The sequence below is a fragment of the Helicoverpa armigera genome, chromosome 28 (assembly GCF_030705265.1).
Source record: "Helicoverpa armigera isolate CAAS_96S chromosome 28, ASM3070526v1, whole genome shotgun sequence".
NCBI classification, from domain to species: Eukaryota; Metazoa; Arthropoda; class Insecta; order Lepidoptera; family Noctuidae; genus Helicoverpa; species Helicoverpa armigera.
Window position 1 is genome coordinate 6,998,172 of NC_087147.1, and position 21,822 is coordinate 7,019,993.

The 21,822-nt window shown below is 34.8% G+C and overlaps 2 protein-coding genes across 22 annotated transcripts in view; one reads left to right on the forward strand and one right to left on the reverse strand.

Moving 5' to 3' along the window:
* The window catches only part of LOC110382381 (protein enabled), a 62,786-nt gene extending 53,590 nt beyond the window's left edge, over positions 1–9,196 (forward strand). Inside the window, exon 15 of the mRNA XM_064042456.1 lies at positions 241–9,196. Coding sequence (XP_063898526.1) covers positions 241–269 — 29 coding nt within the window. The 3' untranslated portion in view covers positions 270–9,196. The remainder of the gene's footprint in view (positions 1–240) is intronic.
* Positions 9,197–10,471: 1,275 nt separating this feature from the next.
* LOC110382380 (phospholipid transfer protein C2CD2L) overlaps positions 10,472–21,822 on the reverse strand; it is a 76,432-nt gene continuing 65,081 nt past the window's right edge. For 3 of the 21 annotated variants that reach the window (XM_064042389.1, XM_064042395.1, XM_064042394.1), the window contains exons 13-22: positions 20,345–20,365; positions 19,528–19,722; positions 18,676–18,770; positions 18,170–18,273; positions 17,723–17,810; positions 16,135–16,347; positions 15,453–15,605; positions 13,587–13,616; positions 12,778–12,880; positions 10,472–12,162 (exon numbers count right to left, since the gene is read on the reverse strand). In XM_064042389.1, coding sequence (XP_063898459.1) covers positions 12,853–12,880; positions 13,587–13,616; positions 15,453–15,605; positions 16,135–16,347; positions 17,723–17,810; positions 18,170–18,273; positions 18,676–18,770; positions 19,528–19,722; positions 20,345–20,365 — 927 coding nt within the window. In that variant the 3' untranslated portion in view covers positions 10,472–12,162; positions 12,778–12,852. Of the gene's footprint in view, positions 12,163–12,292; positions 12,346–12,758; positions 12,881–13,586; positions 13,617–15,452; positions 15,606–16,134; positions 16,348–17,722; positions 17,811–18,169; positions 18,274–18,675; positions 18,771–19,527; positions 19,723–20,344; positions 20,366–21,822 lie in introns of all 21 variants that reach the window. The other 18 variants (XM_064042393.1, XM_064042391.1, XM_064042396.1 and 15 more) reach the window with 18 other exon arrangements.

Sequence of the window (21,822 nt, forward strand, 5' to 3'; positions counted from 1 at the left end):
TTTAGGCACGCATGGTCAGCTTTCAAATTCGAAAATATGTGTAGTCAATAAAAACATATAACGTGGTTCTTTCTACCTTTCAAAAGTTTTTCGTTCTTTTGTACTGAACTTCTTCAGGCCTCTAGATCAAAGCCTTGTAAAAAATATACCAAACTAAGTCTGTCAATGCGCTGCGAGATTATACCATTAATTATTTTTGATATTTTCTTGTTTTTGACAAATAATGTCATTACATTTCAGCTATGAAAGCGGAGTTCGCGCGCAGGTAAGGTCGCAGATCGCGCCGAGTGTAACTAGTCCCCGTCGCCGAATGAACACATATTTTATTGTCTACTATACATTCAGCTGTCTTATGTACTCAGCACTGGGCAATATTGCTTACAACTATACATTCAGTGTACCCAAGACTAGGCAATATTGCTCACAACTATACATTCACCTACCTTATGTGGTCAATGCTGGGCAATATTGCTCACTACTATACATTCAACTATCTTATGTACTCAATCCTGGGCAATATTGCCCACTACTATACATTCACTGTACCGAAGGCTGGGCAATATTGCTCACAACTATACATTCAGATGTCTTATGTTCTCAATGCTGGGCAATATTGCTCACAACTATACATTCACTGTACCCAAGGCTGGGCAATATTGCTCACAACTATACATACAGGTATCTTGTGTACTCAATGCTGGGCAATATTGCTCGCTACTATACATTCAGATGTCTAATGTACTCTATGCTGGGCAATATTGCTCACAACCATACACACAGGTATCTTGTGTGCTCAATGCTGGGTAATATTGCCCGCTACTATACATTCAATGTACCCAAGGCTGGGCAATATTGCTCACAACTATACATTCACCTACCTTATGTGGTCAATGCTGGGCAATATTGCTCACAACTATACGTACAGGTTTCTTGTGTACTCAATGCTGGGCAATATTGCTCGCTACTATACATTCTGGTATCTTAAGTACCCAACTATACATGTTACTATACATTTAGCTAATCTAATGTACCCAACGCTGGGCAATATTGCCCACGATGTAATCATTGCCCAACTACTGGGCATTGTGCTTATAACTTTGGATTTTTTACATTATGTATTTTATGTTTTTTCTAGGCAATGTTTAAAACACCGATTTTAATATTGCTGTCGCTTTACTTACTTGAGTAAGACGATGATTTTAAGATCTATTTCCGTCTTTTATAATCCGGTGTATAGCAATATTTTTTTTGGTGTTCATGAAAATCGGAACTAAACAGTTCTTTACTATGAAAGGCCTATTCGACCATCGTGCTAATATAAATAACTGTTCTACAATCACTGTGAAATATGGGCTATATCGATTGAATTACTATTCAATTTAAATTAATATTAAAATGTTATACATCAAAGTATAATATGCTGTATGCACAATATACCGTAGTAATTCGACTGTCGCGATATTGATTCAAAACTGTCAATTGATGACCACAGCAGTAGATTTTTTCTCTTGTAAGAAAATAATAGATATGGAAAGTTATGTTTTTACACACAAAAGTTAGTGTTTTCACAATAGCAAACCGGTAAATAAGCAAATGGATTGTTTTTCCAAGTAGAGAATAGAATATTGAAAGTTTTTAATTAATATTGTTGACTAAAATATATGACCTATAAATTATGAAGACTCGCGAAAGGCCTGATTTTTTTTGACATTTATACTATTTTAATTTACCTTTTTGACATTCTTTTTTTAATATTCTTTATGAATTCTTAGGAACATAAAGACTTTTTTCTTTGCTACTTAGTTATAAATCTATTTATGGGGGAAAATTAAAAATAAAATATATGTTCATCAATGTAGGCGCGGTTTTATGTGATCAAATGACGTATTACGTAATTTAGGGATGCCCGCATAGGGTCAGTGTGGACATGTTGAAAAAACAACGATAACGTGGCAACACCATATTCAATGTTGCCAGTTATAAATCGGTCTATGTAAAAAACAATCGAGTTGATATCGATTCGTAATGAACGCACGAATAAAACGAAACGTAAAGTTGTGTTTTTTTAATTTTATACTTAAATAAAATATTTATTCGGATACGTATTATGTACGTAGTGATAAGGTATTGAATGTATTGCAAGTCATGTTTTGAATTTTACTTTTTGGAAGAAAAGCTTGAAAAAGTAATCAAAAACTAAATAAATATATTGTACAATGAAAACTATCAGAAGTACAGTGATTCGTCAATTTTGTTACTAACATGACAATGTTACATTCTATTAACATTTTAAGTCATTTTGAAAAAATCCAAAATAAAATTCAAAACGTATGCAGTTTTTAAATAAAATATAAAAATATATAATTGTAATATCCATTTAGCGTCAAGTTAATTAGTATTATGCTATATTTATTGTCTCATAAGCGTTCGAACACGCGATGTTTAGATTAGGACATATATACATACTACGCTATATATAAACTATATAATAAATGTAACTACAACTGAATTAGGTAATGAGCAGTCAAAGAAATCGACTAATAATCGTTTACATATAATCGACTAATTTATTTTTATAGATAAGTACATCACTAGAGTAATTTTAAAAATAACGTGGATTTCTTTCTCGTGTATCTATGATTTATATATTGCTTAGTTTTTTTATATATAATATAACGCAAATAATGTTGTTCAAAGCAATTTACTTATTCGAACAACAATAAAATTTGAAAATTAACCTAGTCTCTAGAAAACTGACAATCGGGCTGCGCCCATTCCATTTACTAAGAAAACAAAACTAAACTCCAGACATATAAATTTGTAATAAACAACAATATTAGTAAAAAACACATTTGCTGACATTTCCTTAAAGAAGACAAAAAGTTGCTAATCTTACTTTAAAAAAAAAATAGAAATAGTATTTCTGTAAATAAATAATTATATACTAATCTTGTGACATTCATAGAAATTTCAATTTATACATAATGTACTTTTAACTGACAGTTAAAACAATGGTTCAATGAATAACCCACAATATTCATTAAAAAAAACAATTGCGTGTAACTGAATCTTTAAAAATAACTGTTCATTACCTAACCTTAAACCCGTGTTGTTATACTTTAACAGTAGTTTTCCGGGACACCCTTAACTCTCCATTAGAACGTCTTCCATAAAAATGTAGGTTTTTAATCCCATACTCATATTTTTGTAGTGGCAACACTAAACGCTTCCAGATTTTATCTACCAGTTCACTTTGCCTTTAAATTTGACGGCTGGCAACATTAGCTAATTGACACGGAAAATAACCTAACAACATTAATATGCTTTATTTCGCTCGTGCTTTACGCTAACTTCACTTCTTTAATTTTAATACGAAACTTCACTTATTGAATACAAAAACATAGTCCAATCTTTTTTATATTTTTATGTTGCCTTTAAAACGACTGGTTTAATGCCTAATGGCTTCCATTTTTGCTACATATATACACCTTTTAAAACTTTTCTACAAAGACATTCCTAAAGACAGTATGAAAATCGTTTTTCCATTTATTTTTTTTTAACTTAAGCTTCGACTGATCTATTTTCATTCCAAAAACTGAAAGACAGGATTTATAACGCCGAAATTCTACCACGTATGTTTTTTTTATTATACTTGTCATTTTTTCAAGAAGATCAAACCCAGAGTAAGTATCTACCGGGGCCGAGGAATTCTTCAAGAATTACCGCGGCCCTGGTACAAAAAGGGCTCAAGAAGGAACATGGTGGGTTTTAGTCAGTAAGAGTCTGACACTCCCTCACGCTGCTAACCCACAGTGGGACATTAGACGACATCCCATCTTCAAAAAAAAAAAATGGCGAACATTTTGTTTATAACTCCAAATAGCAATTCCTTATTACATTTTCATTGTCATATCTCATCGTCATCAGCACTTTATTCCAGGCACTGGCTCCAATATTCCAAGCCAATGTTGGCCCAATAGTTGATACGGTCGACTCGAATATTTTCGACGATCTCAGACTAAGGGCTTGTTTGGCCAACATTTGGAGCCAAGTACGTGGAGCAAGGTTCTTTCATCATTTTCATATGTGTTAAGTTTTGAGGCTAGTAGGCTGCGGCTCTACTGAGGCGGAGACGAGGGGAGCGGAGAGGAGACGTGTGGGGATCGACCAATCACATTACATGAAATCCAAATCTCGTATTTTTCATGTAATACACATCTTCTCTCCGCTCCACTCGTCTCCTCCTCAATGGAGCCGCACCTTTAGGGTTGTCAGCTTCTAGCTTCAAAGTAGTAGTAGAGCCCTTGTGCAAGGCTCGCCCGGGGAAGTACTACCACCACATCTATTTCTTCCTCCCATGAGGTTGAAGGGTGTGGGTGCCGGCTTTATATCACGCACACGAGACATACCATCTTTTGTCTCCAAGGTGGACAACATCAGCCAACATCATGATGTTCCCGTCTATCATTGTCATCTGTCACCAGATAGACGTCAAATCCTGCCGTGCTACCAACATAACGGCTTCTTTACACTGTGATAATAGTTAGTATTATCATTTCAAAGTCCATCTCCGTCATAAGAGCTCAAGCACAATAATAATCATCATTTTTATAGTAGAATCATCATCATTTTTAGAATAGAATCATCATCATTATTAGAATAGAATCATCATCATTATTAGAATAGAATCATCATCATTATTAGAATAGAATCATCATCATTTTTAGAATAGAATCATACTCATTATACATCATAATTTTAGAGTAGTATCATAACCATATCACACGAGCTTTTGCCCAACTATGTTGTGGTTGGTTTCCAGTCTAATCGGATGCAGCTGGGTACTATAGCGACAGTCTATCTAGTCCACTCAATACAGGCACCCGAGCAACCCGATTTGGCTGGTTGCCGTCTAATCACAGGAATACCATCAAACAGGCACAGGTGATTTGGTTTAGATATCAAAATAGCAGTCGCACAGTCATTCACTAGAAGTAGAATCGCCATTTTCATCGACAGAAGGTCTTCACTAGGATTCGTTTTTGCTTTTCAAGAACTGGTAGAGGAATAATTGGCGAATCTTTCGGACGTGGGACTACTGAGCTGGCTCAAACTGAAATGCGTAAGGCATCCTCACCTGAGATGCTTCGACCATTTCATGAGCTCGGTTCTCACGTTATTTAACAATTATGTTCTGACAGTCATAATCCATGAAGGGTCTGGATTTAGCCTCGGGACATAATTTTCTAAATTTCCGTCCGCTGGCTTGTCCTTCAAGCTCCAGCATCCAGCAGAACATCGCTGCTGATTGCAATATATTCCCCAGTTCACAAGCACTTGGGTGGTATTATCACCCCACCCGTCCGTGGGGGGACGGAACAGAATACACTCTCCCCCCCGCCACCGGGAAAGCGAATCGTAAGAGGCGATGAACCCGGCCTAGGTGGTAGGAGCTTGGACGAGCTACTTTGCGCAAAGCACCGCGCCCAAGCCCCGACTGGGTAGACACCACCCTCTTACTTAAGTCTGTGGACCTTGTTCACTGAAAGTAAGAGAACGGACTGCCTCGATTACGTTGAACGGTGTTTGTTTTGTTGGACGACCTTTGTCAGCGCAGCGGGGCTTTCTCAGCGTAGCTCCGCCAAGTTGTAGAGGTGTTAGACAAACACCGTTCATGTCTTCGAGGATCGTGACCGTTACCAGATCATTTTTTTTACCATCACCCGTTTCTAGGCTAGGCTTTGATCCGTTTGAATTACTTTGCTGATTAGCAGTTTTCTGTGTCCTTCGGTCAAACCCTATGCCGTTAGGGCTTTTGTGTTTCATTTATTTGGCTAAAGGACTGGTGTCATACAGTCTATACTGGTCTTTTGGCGAACCCCGGCAGGCCATCCGGCTGACGTCGCCACGTCTGATGGCGTCTAACATTAGCCGGCTGGCTTGTGCAGTCTCGTGGGCCTCCGCCCTCCGGCGGTGGGACGACCCGACCCTCGACCCAGCACGGGGCCCAAGAGACGTGGGCAACATTTTAGTTTGGCATCATTAGGCTAAGAAAAAGGCATCAACACAAGGCATCCACTAAAGGCATCTCGGAGGCATCATCAGTAGACCCACTCAGTAACGATTTCTTGCACGCGCCTAGGCTCCTGCAAATCGGTACTGCGTTGCTGTAGAATGTTCCTCTGTATATATTTCCCGTAGATGTGTCGATGGCGACGTTATCCAGTTCCCACTTTCCTTGGTAGCGTCGCCTCCACACTTAGGTCCCCTGTCTGCGCGAGGCTTGCATACGAGCGGGCTAGCCGCTCTCGCGTCCTCGCAGTGTCTCTGTGGCACACACTCTGGGTTTGATCTTCTTTTATTTCTATCCGGTCATTATACTATCAATAAGTTTGATATATATTCAGTTTCCAAATAACACGCGACCCTTTCTGTGAAAGCGGTCGACTGGTCATTTAATATTGCGTTATTTATGTAAATTTCCACCATACTTAAGTTCTCTTTCCGACTCTTGGGATAATTTAAGACCTCAGGGTGTCCTTTGTTTTAAATTTCAAGTTATCGTGCTGTAGAGGGATTTCAAAGGACATAAATGCACTCAAGCAAGTCCTCGTCGCAATTGCATTATCATTTCCGTACGTGAATAATTTTGATGTTGGCAATATTTTAGATTATCGGTATTACTATACTTGGGCATTGTACCCGTGTCCATAACTGTAAGTTATCATCTAACCATCTAGTATTACGATAATCTTATAAAGTCACAGTTTATTGGCGAAAACAGTGTGCCAATTCTTCTAAGCTGATACTTAATGAAAACTGCGTGCCACCGTAATAATACGCTTTTAGAAATATTGATACACTGTTTAACTAAACTGTGACATTGACGCACTTTATTATTACACGTTAATATGACGGCATTTGTGCTAACTAGGCAATGGCGACGTATTATCCTGTAAAATTAAAACTGCTTCCAAATGTCGTTTTATGAGTTTCATAATTTTTCGCAGAGCCACTTGAAAGTCCAAAAAGTAATATTCAGTTTATGGTATTATCAGTCAACCAAGCTAAGATAGATTCCTAAAGATAAAAAAATGTTTTAAGACAATGCGAGGCTTAGCCGAGTCTACCAAATACATATGGTCTTACTGTAAAAAAGTGAAACGGGCATACGTCATGTGTTTAAAAAAAAATTGTATGGGAAAATTTTCTTGAACAATGGCCAACGCTTGTCTCACTTTTTTTGTAGCAAGACCAATAGTTTTTGGGAACCAATCTAAGCTTTAATAAGTGGTAATACTGACTAATGTTGCCATATACAGCAATAATGCTTTGGGACACCAAATGGAGATGAGTAAAATTTGTAGCTCATAAAACGGCAAGAAATGTTGCCAACTTTCACCCCCTATGTCCTCATTGATTTAAATTAAAATTTTCCATCTCTCCTATCCATTTGATTTGATGACTTTGTTAGGTGTGCAAAAAATAAAAACTTGAAATTTTTATCTTTTGACATTTGATAGAGTTGATCAAATTAAATGGCTGAAGATTTTAGCCAAGTTACTACTGTTATTGAGGATTTCTCACCTATCTACATTTTGTAGTAATGTGTATTAAAACATGCTTTTGAAGCACCAAAACTCTCAAAAACAGTAGGTAGTGGCTCATGCATACCGTTTGACATTTACAAAATTGACAGTTGACAGAAAATGTCGTCTTTTTTATTCTGTGCCCACAATCGGCCTATTTTTAAGAAACTATTCGCACTTGACAACACTACACTTACTATTATAACGGACAGACAGTTTTTGAATGTTTACGTAGGTATAAAATCCTCTTTTGGGATTTCTTATTCAATAAGAAAGTTCGCTTTTGCGTACACGCAGTCGCCACACAGGAACCTGAGAAAATACATGTATAAAGAACCCCCTTTTAATAAATAGTAGATAAATAACTTATGTAAAAAGTCTCTTCACGTTAACATTCGAGATTATGACTATATCCAACCTCCATACATAGATATGAGTGAAAAAAACACAGCTCAAATCATGTACCTTTTTGAAAATTCCACTCCTTTTAGTTAACGACTGAAAAAGCATTTATAATCGAGAAATATATAATTTAATTTTTGTCGCTGAAAATATAATGATACCCTATATAGAACGTACATAAAAAATTGTAGTGATATATTATTGTATAAGTAAGGCTAAGTATTAAAATGTTAAAAACTAAACTAACCAAATTTTAGTTGGTTTACTAATTTAATTATATTATTGGTCTCAGTTATGTCAAAGATAGAAAAGAATGTATGCCATGAAGCGAGAAATGCTGAAATGTTGATTAGTGCGTTGACTCTATATAATTTTGTTATTATTTCAGAGTACTCGCGGTTATTTGAAATATGTAACAGTTCTGTAAGGACTGCCGAGGTTTTAGTCGATTTTCTCATTTATAATATATAAATGAAGTGCCACAAATATGTAATTCCGTAGTCTAATTGATCACAAACATATGATCACTTACTATTGATGAAAAAATTGAAATACGAATACTAGTGATGGACTAAATGCTAGAAAATCGACTAAATAGACAATTATCCAGTATTTTTGTTTATAACGACTTAAATTCATATTTTTGTTAGTATTTTTTGTGGTGCATTAATAAATGTAAGATGATTAATGTAAGGTGTGAAAAATAATCTAGAGAATGCTACATATCAATGATGACAACATTGTAATCAATATTGCCATATAATAAAAAATAAATTAATGGATTTGTGGGTTTAAATTGTGCCCAAAGATCTCCTTTACCTTTTTTCTAAATCAAAATTAGTTTGCAATCTAAATAAATGAACACTCTTTGACTGAATAGGTTTACTTTCACTAAGGTATTGCGAAAGAGAAAAAAAGACATGATTAGATAAAGGCCTAGGCACCGTAGTTTGGTGAAAATACTATAAGAAAAGAGGTTTTTTCAACAATCAGTTTGTTATTCTCGAGGTATATTTTTCACACTTTGCACGATGTATATTGAATGGAAGTTTTGTGTAATTTATTACGAGACAATCTCTCATGTATCGTATATATTGTCGCTAGGGTAGGTTACCATAACGTGTTGTAATGTATCTATGTGTAATTCCAAGTCACATTGTGTAAATAGAATTTTTGGTAACGAATTATATTTTTTTGTGATCGTATTTTTTTTTCTTTTTATTTTTTTATCCTTTTTTCTACTTTTTAGGCGATGTTTATCGGTTCGGATATATTAATCGATATTATAACGGGAGTATGATAGGCCTGATATTGGTATTGTTAAGTATTGTTTATCGGCACATGCTCATCATAAGGTGCTGTGTTAAGATGGTAGATCTATGTTCAGTCGTCTATTTATTTGTTTGTACCCTCCTGTCACTGCCAACTCAAAAACCGCCCTTAAGAATCACGGACTAAGCCTAATTTTCGCAAACAACTGAAGCGTATGTTTCTATACTTTAGCCGAGCTTTTTTCATAGTTCATAGTTTTGCACTTTTTGATAAAGTTTTTTTTCTAACTGTACCTTTATAAACTTAGAGAATGTAACTGTAAGAGTACGTTAACGTCGATTATAATATGTGGTATATAAAGGTATGTTAAGTAAATAATTAAGTATGGAATGAAGGTACTGCGCAAGGAGTTAGCTTGTTGTTAATGTACATAAACGCTGGCGTAAATAAACGGATAAACCAATTATTTTGAGCGTTTTATTGCCTGTGCACATGCTTTCTTTTTATTAATTACCTCAAAAATCATCAAATGACCCATCCCGCTGTGGGTTAGCAGCGGTGAGGGAGTGTCAGACTCTTACTGACAGAAAAACGTGGTGTCCCGTCTTAGGCCTTTTATGTACCAGGGACGCGGTAACTCTTTCGAATCCCGGAGCCCCGGCAGGCCTTGGCACTGCTGGGTTAATACACGATTTGAGCACATCGGATCAAGTCAACTTATGACGAAAGTAGATTATATTAAAGGTAAGTATCGTACAATAAACTATCATAGGGACACCGAAACAGTTATTCGTAAATTACTAATAGGCCTTATTAACGTAGCTTTTACGCACAGACTTGGAAGCAGTTTGTAAGTAAACTATCAGATTTTTCTTGTATGAAGTCTGTTCGGAGTCGACTGCGCGTAAGCTTGCTTTAAATATGGACAATAAATAACGATACCTACTACTAACGAAAGCACGGGGCTACTTCGGTACAGAACTGTTTCTATCGTCTGAAAATATTTTACAAAATCGGACCTTTTCTGTCAGAGATAATTTAGAGGACTATAACGACATGAAAATTATATGTCCTAGTAATAATTTTCATGTCGTACAACGAAACATTTTTGTCATCTCAATCTTCTTTGCTCATTGCCTACTGTCCGTGAAATAAGCCATTTGAATTGCTAATACTGTGGAATAGATAACCTGAAATAAAACAATCCATTGAAAAAAAGGCATTTTATTAAAAAAGAGGAAAAATAAAATTACATAGAACACATAGCGCAACATTTATAAATAATAATAATAGTATATTTTATATGGATCCACATAAAACATTATGCGTTAACAATCTTAGTATACAAAGATACACTTATGGTTTGTCATGTATTAATTAATATGAACATTTATTTTAACTTAAAAAAATGTGCTACAAATATTATGTACTTGGCTCCGGAGAACACTAATCGACTAGGATTATAATATTAAAAAATGTATATTTCGATATAACTTACAACTTGTAAAACGGTAAAAAAATTAGTCGATTATTAAATCATGTATTTAGGCACACTCTGGCAATAAAATCGACTAAACATCTCTAGCATTGTAACATGTGCAGTCAGTAATTAGTACCATACTTCTGATCCTAGACCTAATTTATGTTTTAAGGAGGGAAACTAAGGCACAAAATATTTGTAGCAATACCTTTACAATTCAGTCACTCTAATGAACAAAAAATCAACAATACGCGTTCTTACATACGATTTAATCTAAATTATTACTGGAGATTGAGATTTTCGTATTTCTGAATGGTCCACGTCGCTTTATTGCGCTTGAACTACTGAATGTAGCTTTAATTTGAAAATGTAGGCATGTCTTGGCTTCAACTCAGGGAATACTCGATTCTGATTCGGACACTTTAGTCGAATTAAATCGATGTTATAATCGACTAAACTGAGCAGTTACATTATTGAATGTGTTCAATATAGGTATGTTCTCCAGTTATAATTTCAAAAACTACTAGGTGGTCACTGTCAATTTATGGCCAATTATTTATTTTCTAAGATAGTAAGGTATAAATTTGAAAGCTCAAAGCGCGTGTTTATTATTAAATATTAGACTTATTGCACATTCGACGATTACAGATCACATTTTGTGCGAAAAAGCACATTTATTAAAACTAAAAAATAAATATTTCGAGTTATACAATTTCATTTTTAATAAAAAAAAACATTCAGTGTTTCCAACAACAAAATAAACAAAAGATAATATGTAATGGTAACTATAATTCTTTTTTTGATATTGTCGTAACTTTGAAGAAATGAGGTAGAAAATTTTGTGTGAAATTCTTAATTTTTGGCTGACATTTATAATTATTATTATGTGGTAATGAAATCTAATATTTTGCTTCGAAATTGGCTTTGATGGTGGGCTCTAGCGATACCTAAACTAAGTCTAACAATTTACGCCAAGGGAACCTGATTTACTCAGACGGAAGCGGCGCAACACTTGCCAAACAGTCGGCCAACATTTTGTATAAGCTATCATTAAATCTTAATTCACGTTTATATTCAACAGAGCAGTATATTGTGTCTTAATTCCATTACATCTGAATAAAACATTTTCCTACATAGACAAGCGGGTAACATTTTTAAAGATTTTTAAATAGTCAGCGACGCTTAGAAATCCTACGATTTACTTAAAATCTAATTTTTAAACTTCATTTTTTCATATAAATATATGTAAAAAAGCCTATATATTGTATATGTCAGCTGGGTACATAGTGTTGTACTTAGTTTTTTAAAATAATTTAAGTAGATTTTTAAAAACGATGCTTTGTGCATATCGCAAGCTTTTTTATGAACTATCACAACATCCTTATATTTTTGTCTGTGTACGGAGATGCGATGTAAGTCCTGTAAAAGAAAAAAATAAGTTAAAAAACATATCACAAATTATGTTACACATTTACAGTTGAAGGTGATAAATTAGCTGAAGATGTGGCAGTTTTAATGAATTATGTATCATGTATATAACGAAGTATACCTTGTTGTATATAAAATCCTTATCTGCGCACTTCAGCCAATGTAACACCTCTTCTGTAAAAAAAATATATAATTCTGGCTAAAAATCTATGTGCCACATCGAAATTATTTACATAAAATGCCATGCAAACGACATCAAATATTTATAAAAATATAGGAAATATATACATTGACATAAAGTATACACGGAATATAGTAATCTTTTTGTCTTTTATATGTATACTTGACAAAAGAAACTAATATATTATTTACGATATTTTCCTTCAGCGAAAAATATAAAATCGATATTAAAATATTAATTTGGGTGTAGAGGAAACTAAACGTCATGCACACACACAAGCCGCTTAAAACGTGAGAAAAAAGATTTGTAAATTCCAAAAATAAAATATATGCAAAACCGAAAATACAGTAACGCCATGCAAAACACACTAAAACGCAAAAATAATTAAATATTGACGACTACAAACTTCAATAGTTTTAAAGAACCTGAGTGAAAATTGCTTGTTTTAATTTTTTTTGTATTTTTTTTTATTTTTCTTGCAGTCTTCTCGCTTAGCTTGACTATTCACTTAACACAGGGAGCATGGATCTAGAAAAATATTATATTTATGTGTTAGTTTTTTGTATAAATAATATAAAATTATACATATATATTTTAATGTTCATTAATGATCTACACTTTGACATTTAAAAACTTTTTCTTGTCTTTTGTTATTTAATTATTATATCATAAAAAATATGTAAGGAGATCAAAAATAAATCATTAATGTATTCAGGATTAATTAAATATATTTAATTTGTGATTGTGAATACTAATTAAAAATATACTTCGAATGATAACTAATATTTGAGATGATACAATATTTATTATGAAAGTGATAAATATATTTTATAAGCAAAGCGAGCTAAAGTGACTATTCATGAAAATCTGTGAAAGTATTGCACATGTATGTTAATATTATATCGAGTGCATATTTTATTATATAAAATACCTAACAATTAATCCGTATTTTCTTAAACAGTAGGTGCAAATTTTTGACTAATGAGATTTGTGAATATAACAAAAGGGCGCGCTTTATAGCCAGCCTCAAAAATAACAAAAACAGTTTTTCAGGCTTTTGACATGAATTCTGTCGAAAATATTTTAAATTATTCTTTTCTTTTTACTCTTACTTATTATTATATAAAAATATATATTTTTTATGAACTTTTATTTTGATGTCAAAAACACGAAAAACTGAGCGAGTGAGAGCTATTATAAATATTGGTAAAATGATAAAAACATAGGGAAATACCTTCCATTTCCAAAGCTATGGGAATGGGACCTTTGGCAGCGTTAAAAATAAAAATACATATAAGCAATACAGCATAGATGAAACCATAATACAAAAACTGACCAAAAAATAGTAAAAAAAGTTATTTTTAAAATTGTCATTTCTTAGTTATACCTCAACTTTTAATGGGTTCAAGTGCGGAATAACAGCAAATGTATGTATAATTTTCGGTCAGTTTTAAATGTCAAATATTATCTAAGTAGGTATTGCGTGTAGGTACTGTAAAATTCATATTTTAACTTTTATCAGAATTGCTTGTTTTAATGTCACAATTTAAAAAGAATTTTATCCATTTTATATCATCATCTCGACCGAGCCTTTTCCCAATATATTGGTGTCGGCTTCCAGTCTAACTGGATACGGCTGTTATATATCTGATAAAAGCATAAAATATAATAATGTTTTGAATGCCACAAGCTCCTCTAGTAAATAAATTATTGGATAGGCGGCATTAGCAATGTTTCGCATAGTTTAAAATGTTATAAATTACAAAAACTAGTGTAACTACTGATGTTATGAAAGATTATAAGGAAAAGTAGTGGTCGTTATTTTGAAAGGACTTGTAACTTTTGAATCCTATTTGTGTAAAATACAGTGTAGTGTATTTATATTTGGTTAACACTTTTTTTTTGTTTGAATAAAATAACAGAACAGTTATGTATATTGAAAAAACATTTCAGTTTTTTTTGTTATTTTTAATCATGTAAAACAGATGTAAGTAATATGGGTAAAACTGAACACTGTTATTTTATTGAACATCAGGAAAACTAGCCGCTTGATTTAATTTAATATTAAATAGAATATGGAATCAATTAGCCAATGGATAATTTAATGTAATAAAAAATAATAATAGTGTAACGTAACTAGCATCTTTAACAATTCACATGTCAATAATTGAATTTTCTATCCTAGCAATGTATTTTTCCCCCATATATGTATCTAAAAGATGGCGTGCTTTAAAAATTAAGCGTAATTGAAACAAGTCCTCTTTATTCGTTCTTTACACACCTTGAAACTTTACAGTTGGTCCTCGAACAGAATAGGAGGACTATAAAACATCAAAGTGTATTTAAATATATCGTAAATATTAGAGGGAAACCCGTTAAATATTAGTCAACCTGGGAAACTGCCAAAATGTACTGCAAATGTATTTTAAAATAATTTTAAGTAGCATTCCCAGGTTAATTATATTTACTACTACTTGATTTAAAATAGGTAGAACTACAAAAAATATCTAAATATGAATTGGGTGTAAAAAGTACCTAGAAAGAGGTAGCATAAATAAAAATTGTTTGACATAGAATTATACCTACATAATTTGTTAGAAAATGAAGGAGCAAGTTTTTTACAAATATACCAATGTGTAGGAAAAAGTGTCATATTGTATTAAGTTGAAAAATAATGTCTAATTACATGTTATTACTTACCGCAACGATGTAGCAAATTATTTCAATGATATGATTTAAATATGGCGCGTATTTTAGCGTAAGTGTTGCTAGTCAGTAATATTGTCTTAGATGGTAGAATTTGGATGATGGTATGGTAGTAACCTTAATAATATCGAAACAATACAGAACTAATTGAAATAAAACAAGAATTGAGTCGTTGTTGATAAGGAACAATACTATTATTTTTAAATAGAAAACTATCATCTGGATACTTTAAAAAAATGTACAAAGATAGCTGATTTTTATATTTAACAAACTTCATAACAAACATAAGTTGCCCAATTTTTTTAATTTGATTTAGAAGTTTGTGTAACTACTATCATTTTTTTACTTGTATTTGGCGAAAAATTATATAAAATAGCAAAAAATTCAAACTTACAGCTCCATATTGTGCACGGTGGACCGGGGGCAATTGGTTGCCACTTTGACGTGGCAATGCTTGTGGCACTTGAGCGTACAGTCGCGGCACTCGTAGCCTTGCTTGCCGAGCCGCCGCGCTATAGTCTTAGTGCATACTTCGCAGACTGTGCCACTGGAATATGAAAATGAGGTGTTTCAGAAAATTGTCGTTAAGTATATTTTTCAGGTGTAGCTACTACAATATGACAAATTCCTTTAATAGATTTTGATGAATTTATCTCTTCAAGTTTAAGGTTCAATTTTGATTGAGAAATACAGTGCTATGTTTAAAATCCAAAGTGTAGGAGAAAACCCATTTTACGCTGGCCTCTAATCTTAGTAGCCGTTCATTTTGGTATACCTGCTGAGGTATATAAACATACGGTTTTCTTAGAAATAAATCAACAAAAAATACGTTCAAGTTGCAGAAGAGGTGGGAGGAGCATTTAAAGTTGGCCCTTTTGTAAAACTTAGGGCATCCAATTCTGATGACATTTGGCACAATGATTCCTGGGGGAACAAACGCTGAAATGATTGAGTATCACTTCTTTTTATTGAGTTTTATTATGTATGGCATAATTCGCCTAGAATGGGACAGAACTATGGACATAGTCCTGAAATGTCTAAATGATTATATATAAATAAAACAACATGTCACTCACCCACTAAGATGTTTAGCAATAAAAGTATGCTCATTATAGATATGGAGCTTAACGCCCTTCCGCCGCCATCTTGATCTCTGGGCGATGGTCAGCGGCACCAAGTAGTGCTTCTTGATACCAGCTTCTATGGTCTCCAGCACCAGGGTCGAAGCCTCGTGGATGAACGTCCTAGCTGATGCTGTGCTGAATCCGGACACTTCGCTAAGAGATGACCTTTGAGGTTTAATATTTTTTTCCGAAGGTGGGGTTAGGAATGGGTGTCATGCAAAAAATGGATGATAAATTAAAATATAAAGCAAAACAATCCAAAAAAAATGTGCATAAAAATATCCAAAATGTAATAAATATAAAATCAAGCATTTTCATTCACGCATAAAATGGAAAAATGTTGATAATGTAAAAATAGTTTAGTATGAAAAACCAGTGTTACCAGATTGCAGAGTGCCATTACCCCCAGCGCATGTGAGTGTTGACAGATGGAAAAAAGAGAAAAATCTTTTATTAGTTTCAATGTTGCCATACTCTAAACTGTTTGATTATACTATTTTGTGGCAAGACATCATTATTTTAGTTGAAGCGGTGAAGTTAGTATCTAATAATACATAACTTTATATTTTTTGTTAAGAATTAGAAATAATGTAGTCTTGCCAAGCAACTACAATTCGAATTAGAATTTGCCCAAACAATTTCATTAGTTCGGGCATTGCCAATCAGTTATTTTGAAGCTATATCTAAAACTCAATATCTACAAAATGCAAAGATTTTGCTGAAGATAGTAAAATATGGTGTTGGTATCATGTTTTTACTTTCTACCATATAAGAGTTTTGTATATCAATGCATTTAAGTATTCGTTTTCGATGAAGGAAAATACAGCATATTTCATTTTGCCTTACACATATAAAATGTGTGTAAAGTAAATTTGAGAATTTGATGAAAAATCCCCCTTTCCATATAGACATAAGCTTCCGACCACCAAGGAAAAAATGATGTATTGTAGTATAATAATGATGAATGAATGATTTAAACCTGATATTTAACAATACGGGATGAAGAACAGCTTGACGCACAGCTTTTTAATTCCTATTTATTTTAAAATAAATTCGTGAATCCAAAGCATAGTTTTAAGTCAGTCTGACACTGGCCAAATACCTGATAGTTGTAATGTGAATTTACGAGCCCGACAAACTATCTGACATCTAAAATTTTATTCATCATGCACACATCATTAACTTGGTTTTAAAAGTACCGGGTTTAGTACTAGGTTTAGAGCTTCAACTTTGTTCAAGACGGTGGTCTTTACCCGGTACTTTCTTAGGACAATTTTTTATGATGTCCACCTCGGCGATTATCGGCTACGGCGGCGGCTGTTCTCATTTAAGGAGATCAGCCAACTGCGCAGGACATATTATAGTACACAAGCATTTGGCAGACACAAGTGCACTCACTATTCCTTCACTCTCATAGCGCGATGGGACGACAATGCGACACCACCGGAGAGAGATCACAAGCAGGACCGACATTTACAGACTGAACTCACGTTTTTATACTAAGATGGTAAATGTTAAAATAAAGTAACGATGTTCGTACCTCCTGGAGGTGCGTGACTCGTCCCCGGACTGCGCGGGCGACGCCCCGGCGGAGTACACGTTCCTGTTGGGGATCGATAGCGCTTTCTCTGTTGGAACAAATATATGTTAAATCAGAGGTTTGTTGCTAATTGTGTGTTCTATGTGAACGATAAAACGACGAAAACAACGTCTGTTTGAAATTTGTACTCAGACATGCCGTAACACAAAATTGTATCGTGTTATATCTTCGTTGCTTTTTGTTAATAAGAGAAAATAAAAAATACTTGTCTATTGGTTGTCTAAAAGATGGACTAATTACTTTGTTCCAGTCATCACGCCTATTGCGGCTGAAAAATTATATTTTTCTCATCCAGGAAAAAACCTTCCTTTTCAAAATTAGGCTTTTATCCAGCCAGTTTCCTTCTACAACAGCTAAGTTTGCGAGTATGTAGTTATTGCCACTTACCATGGGCGTTCCTCTCAGCGCTGATGCTGCGGATACGGCTCTGGTTCTCCACCTCCGAGTCCGTCAGGTCCAGAGAGGCTCCGCGAGTGCGGGACCGGCCCAGTCTGGAAACAGAAGTGAATTACATTTTATACAGGCTAGATTAATAGTGATTTGTTAGTTACTGACAAAACTTTGACTCGCTGTACTATACAGCCAGAAATGAATGAGACTGTTAAGGTCTCTCTGGAGTGTTTTAGCTTAGATCTTTATAAGACTTTTGTCATGATTCCTTGTAAAATTTGGCCCTAGGGGGCTGTTACAAACGTTTGAACACCTTTGGCAGTTGTTACGGGTGGTTAGAAGCCAGAAAGTCTGATAGACTGTCTTACTGAGGGGTATTGGGTTACCCCAGGTAACTGGGTTCAGATAAGCTGATGCTCCATGTTAAGTCGTCGCGTCGTCTAGTTACTGAGTTGTGTTGTCATGGGTTAATAAATGTGTTTTCTTTCTAAATAAATGTATACCTTCTCTTAATAGTACCGAAGAAGTCCCTCCTGCGCTTGCGCGGCGCGGGCTCGGGCGGGGAGCTCTCGTTCTGATGCTGCACGTAGTCACCCTGCTGAAGAGATACGTAGTTGAATTAGTTTCATGGTTTATTCGAACTCCAGTCTAACCAAGGGGTATCGGGTTGCCCGGGTAACTGGGTTGAGGGGGTCAGATAGAGCAGTCGCTCCTTGTAAAGCACTGGTACTCAGCTACATCCGGTTAAGACTGGAAGCCGACCCCATAAAATAGTTGGGAAAAAGGCTCGGAGGATGATGATGGTTTATTCGAATAAAGGCCGGTTAATACACGGCCCACTTGAAGCAGTCAGGGGTGATAGCTTCAAGCTGTGACTGCACAGTGAACTGCAGAGTTCTATGGACGCACATACATACACGAACCGCTCGAGCAGTTGCAACTCATTCGGGCGGTCGACAGCTTGAAGCTGTAACCATTGACTGCTTCAAGCGGTCCGTGTATTGCCGGCCTAAAGGCTCTTATAGTAAGTAGAGAGTAAAGATCTAGCTTATAAGAGCCATTTTTACCATTGAATAAGCTTAAATTGTGATCAATTTTTGATCACTGCATGAAGAAAAATTACGGCAGGTTACCAAGTTGTAATGCAATTTGTTTTCAATTTCGAATTACAAGTGAAGTTAAATAAATTCAATTAAGTGCAAAATAAAATTAACCGAAAATAATAATTCCTAACTTTTCAACAACATAAATAAAAAAAAGTAAACTACCAAAAACTGTGCAGAAAAAAAAGCAATCAAAACAGTTAATACTTTTAGTAAGGGGGTAAATGAAAAATCCACAGTCAAAAACCTTACCTCGGTATCCCCATTTGCTTTAGCACCATTCTCTTTAATCCTGACAGTCTTGCCAGGCGACGCGTTAGGACTGGGCGAAACTGGCAACTCCGACTCTGTCTCACTCTCATCTATTTTACCACTCTCTTGAGGTACTTCGGTATCCGCTTCCGCTCTCTCCACTTCGATGAATTTCCCCGAATCGGTTATTTCCACCTTTTTTGGTAGATTTTTTGGGGTTAGTTTGGCAACACAGCACACGGGGTTTTGGTGGCTATTTTGTGATATTGACAGTTTTTGAACATAAAGAAGAAAATTAAATATTAGGAAAAGTAAATAAAATCTTAGTGTAGACAAAATCAATTTTCAATGTTAAATATGTCAATATGTCACAAAATAACCCCAAAATATAATATGAACATGCTTGGGAAACCTAATCTATTACAACAAAGTTTTAAAATATACGTTGACAGGCTAAAAGCTACTCTAAGCGTTAATTACTAACGCAGAGTTAGCGAATCTTAGCGGACAACATCTTACGTTAATTTCTAAAAGCTCTAGAAATAGCTATTATTTTTTTACAATATGTAGGCCAATAGGAAATAGGTAATTATTTTGATATAATTTAGCATAAATGGATGAAATTTAATTTATCCGTTTTTTAATCTGGCAAATATTTTTTTTAAATAAGAGGTATATCGTTTAAGTTCATTAAAAATCCTTCAACTTAATCCCTTCGATCCAGAACTAACATCACTTCTTTAACCCATAGGAACAACGCAGACACATTCATATAACTGTAACTACTTTAATTGATCGAAAAAGTTATGAAACTCACCTTAATGGATTTCTTCGGTTCCTGACAATTCACACAGCAAACCACGCAAATGAAAAGAAAACCAACAAACTGTTAATTACTGAAACTCATTCACGGGGAACACACTATTTACACAAAGTATGCACAGGGGTTTATGACTGTCACATTTCTGTGCACACTGTTAAGAAACGCTGTTTTTTGACAGGTCAAATTTTGACGTTTAAGGTAAAAGTGTTGCCATTTAAGCGATTATATACCAATTTGGTAGATTTTAGGAATACGTCTTGAGTTATTTGTAATTTGTTATAACAGCGTTCCTTGAAACATCATGCAGGGATATAAATTAAGTAATATGATATTATTACTTTGGGCTCTGGTCAATTGATATATCTTAGGTAGGTATAGGTAAGAAGGTACATCTTTCACTTGAAAACACGTTGACAGATGTCACTACTACATATGTACACTTGACCAGTATAACAGTATAACATACACTAGCAGTGGCGGATTAAGAGTATCCGAGGCCCTAAGCACAGAGCCTGTGTAGACCCCCTATTACTTAAATGGAAATAGAAGGTTGAAGAAATTGACCGAGCGAAGCAAGCGTGATGCACATGTAGTTTCAAATGCGCGAGCGAAGCGAGCGCGAAATTTTTTTCGGACTCGTACGGAGGTAAAATTTATCCCAAACGTACTTAATTTTTTGTTTGTTGACAAATGCAAAAACGAAGGCACATAGTTTCTGAATACGCGAGCGAAGCGAGCGCGAAAAATTATTTTTATTATAGACTCAGAACCAAAATTACGTACAATGTAGCCCAAACGTACTTAACTTTTAATTTGTTGACAAATGTAAAAACGAGGAAATATAGTTTTTGAAAACGCGAGCGAAGCGAGCGGGAAATCTTGATTATGTTTTAAGACTCAGAACTAAAATTTCGTAAAAGGGCTACATTTCAAACCTTCATTTCTTTCTGTTGGACAAGTAAGATGGATAACGTAAGATCGATAACAACGTCCGCGGACTTAACCGGTGGTCCGCGGACCACTTGGAATGCCTCCAGGTACCACCAGCCCACCACCACCAGGACCACTGATCTAAAGCATCCAAAATTTTCGGATATGTTTGTTATATTGCACTCGTAGTTACAGCGTGAGCTTCCCAACGACTGTACGATAGCGACTTCGGAACGCTATCGTTGCCTATTAATTCTTTGCCCAACGATGAGTAGAAGCCGAAAAAAAATTGTATAACAACTGCACAATTAAAAAAAAATCACTGCGATCGTACAACAATCAACAGCACTGCGACCAATCAAGTTGAGAGGCGGGGGTGTATGAAGGGTCACTCCCGAACTGCTCGCGCCTTGTGATTTCGGATATATTGTGGATGAATCTCGATAAAATGTAGGTATAAAATGAAACGCCAGCAGAGGATGGAGGCCCCTGGAGAACAGGGGCCCCAAGCACGTGCTTGTTGTGCTTATAGGGTTAATCCG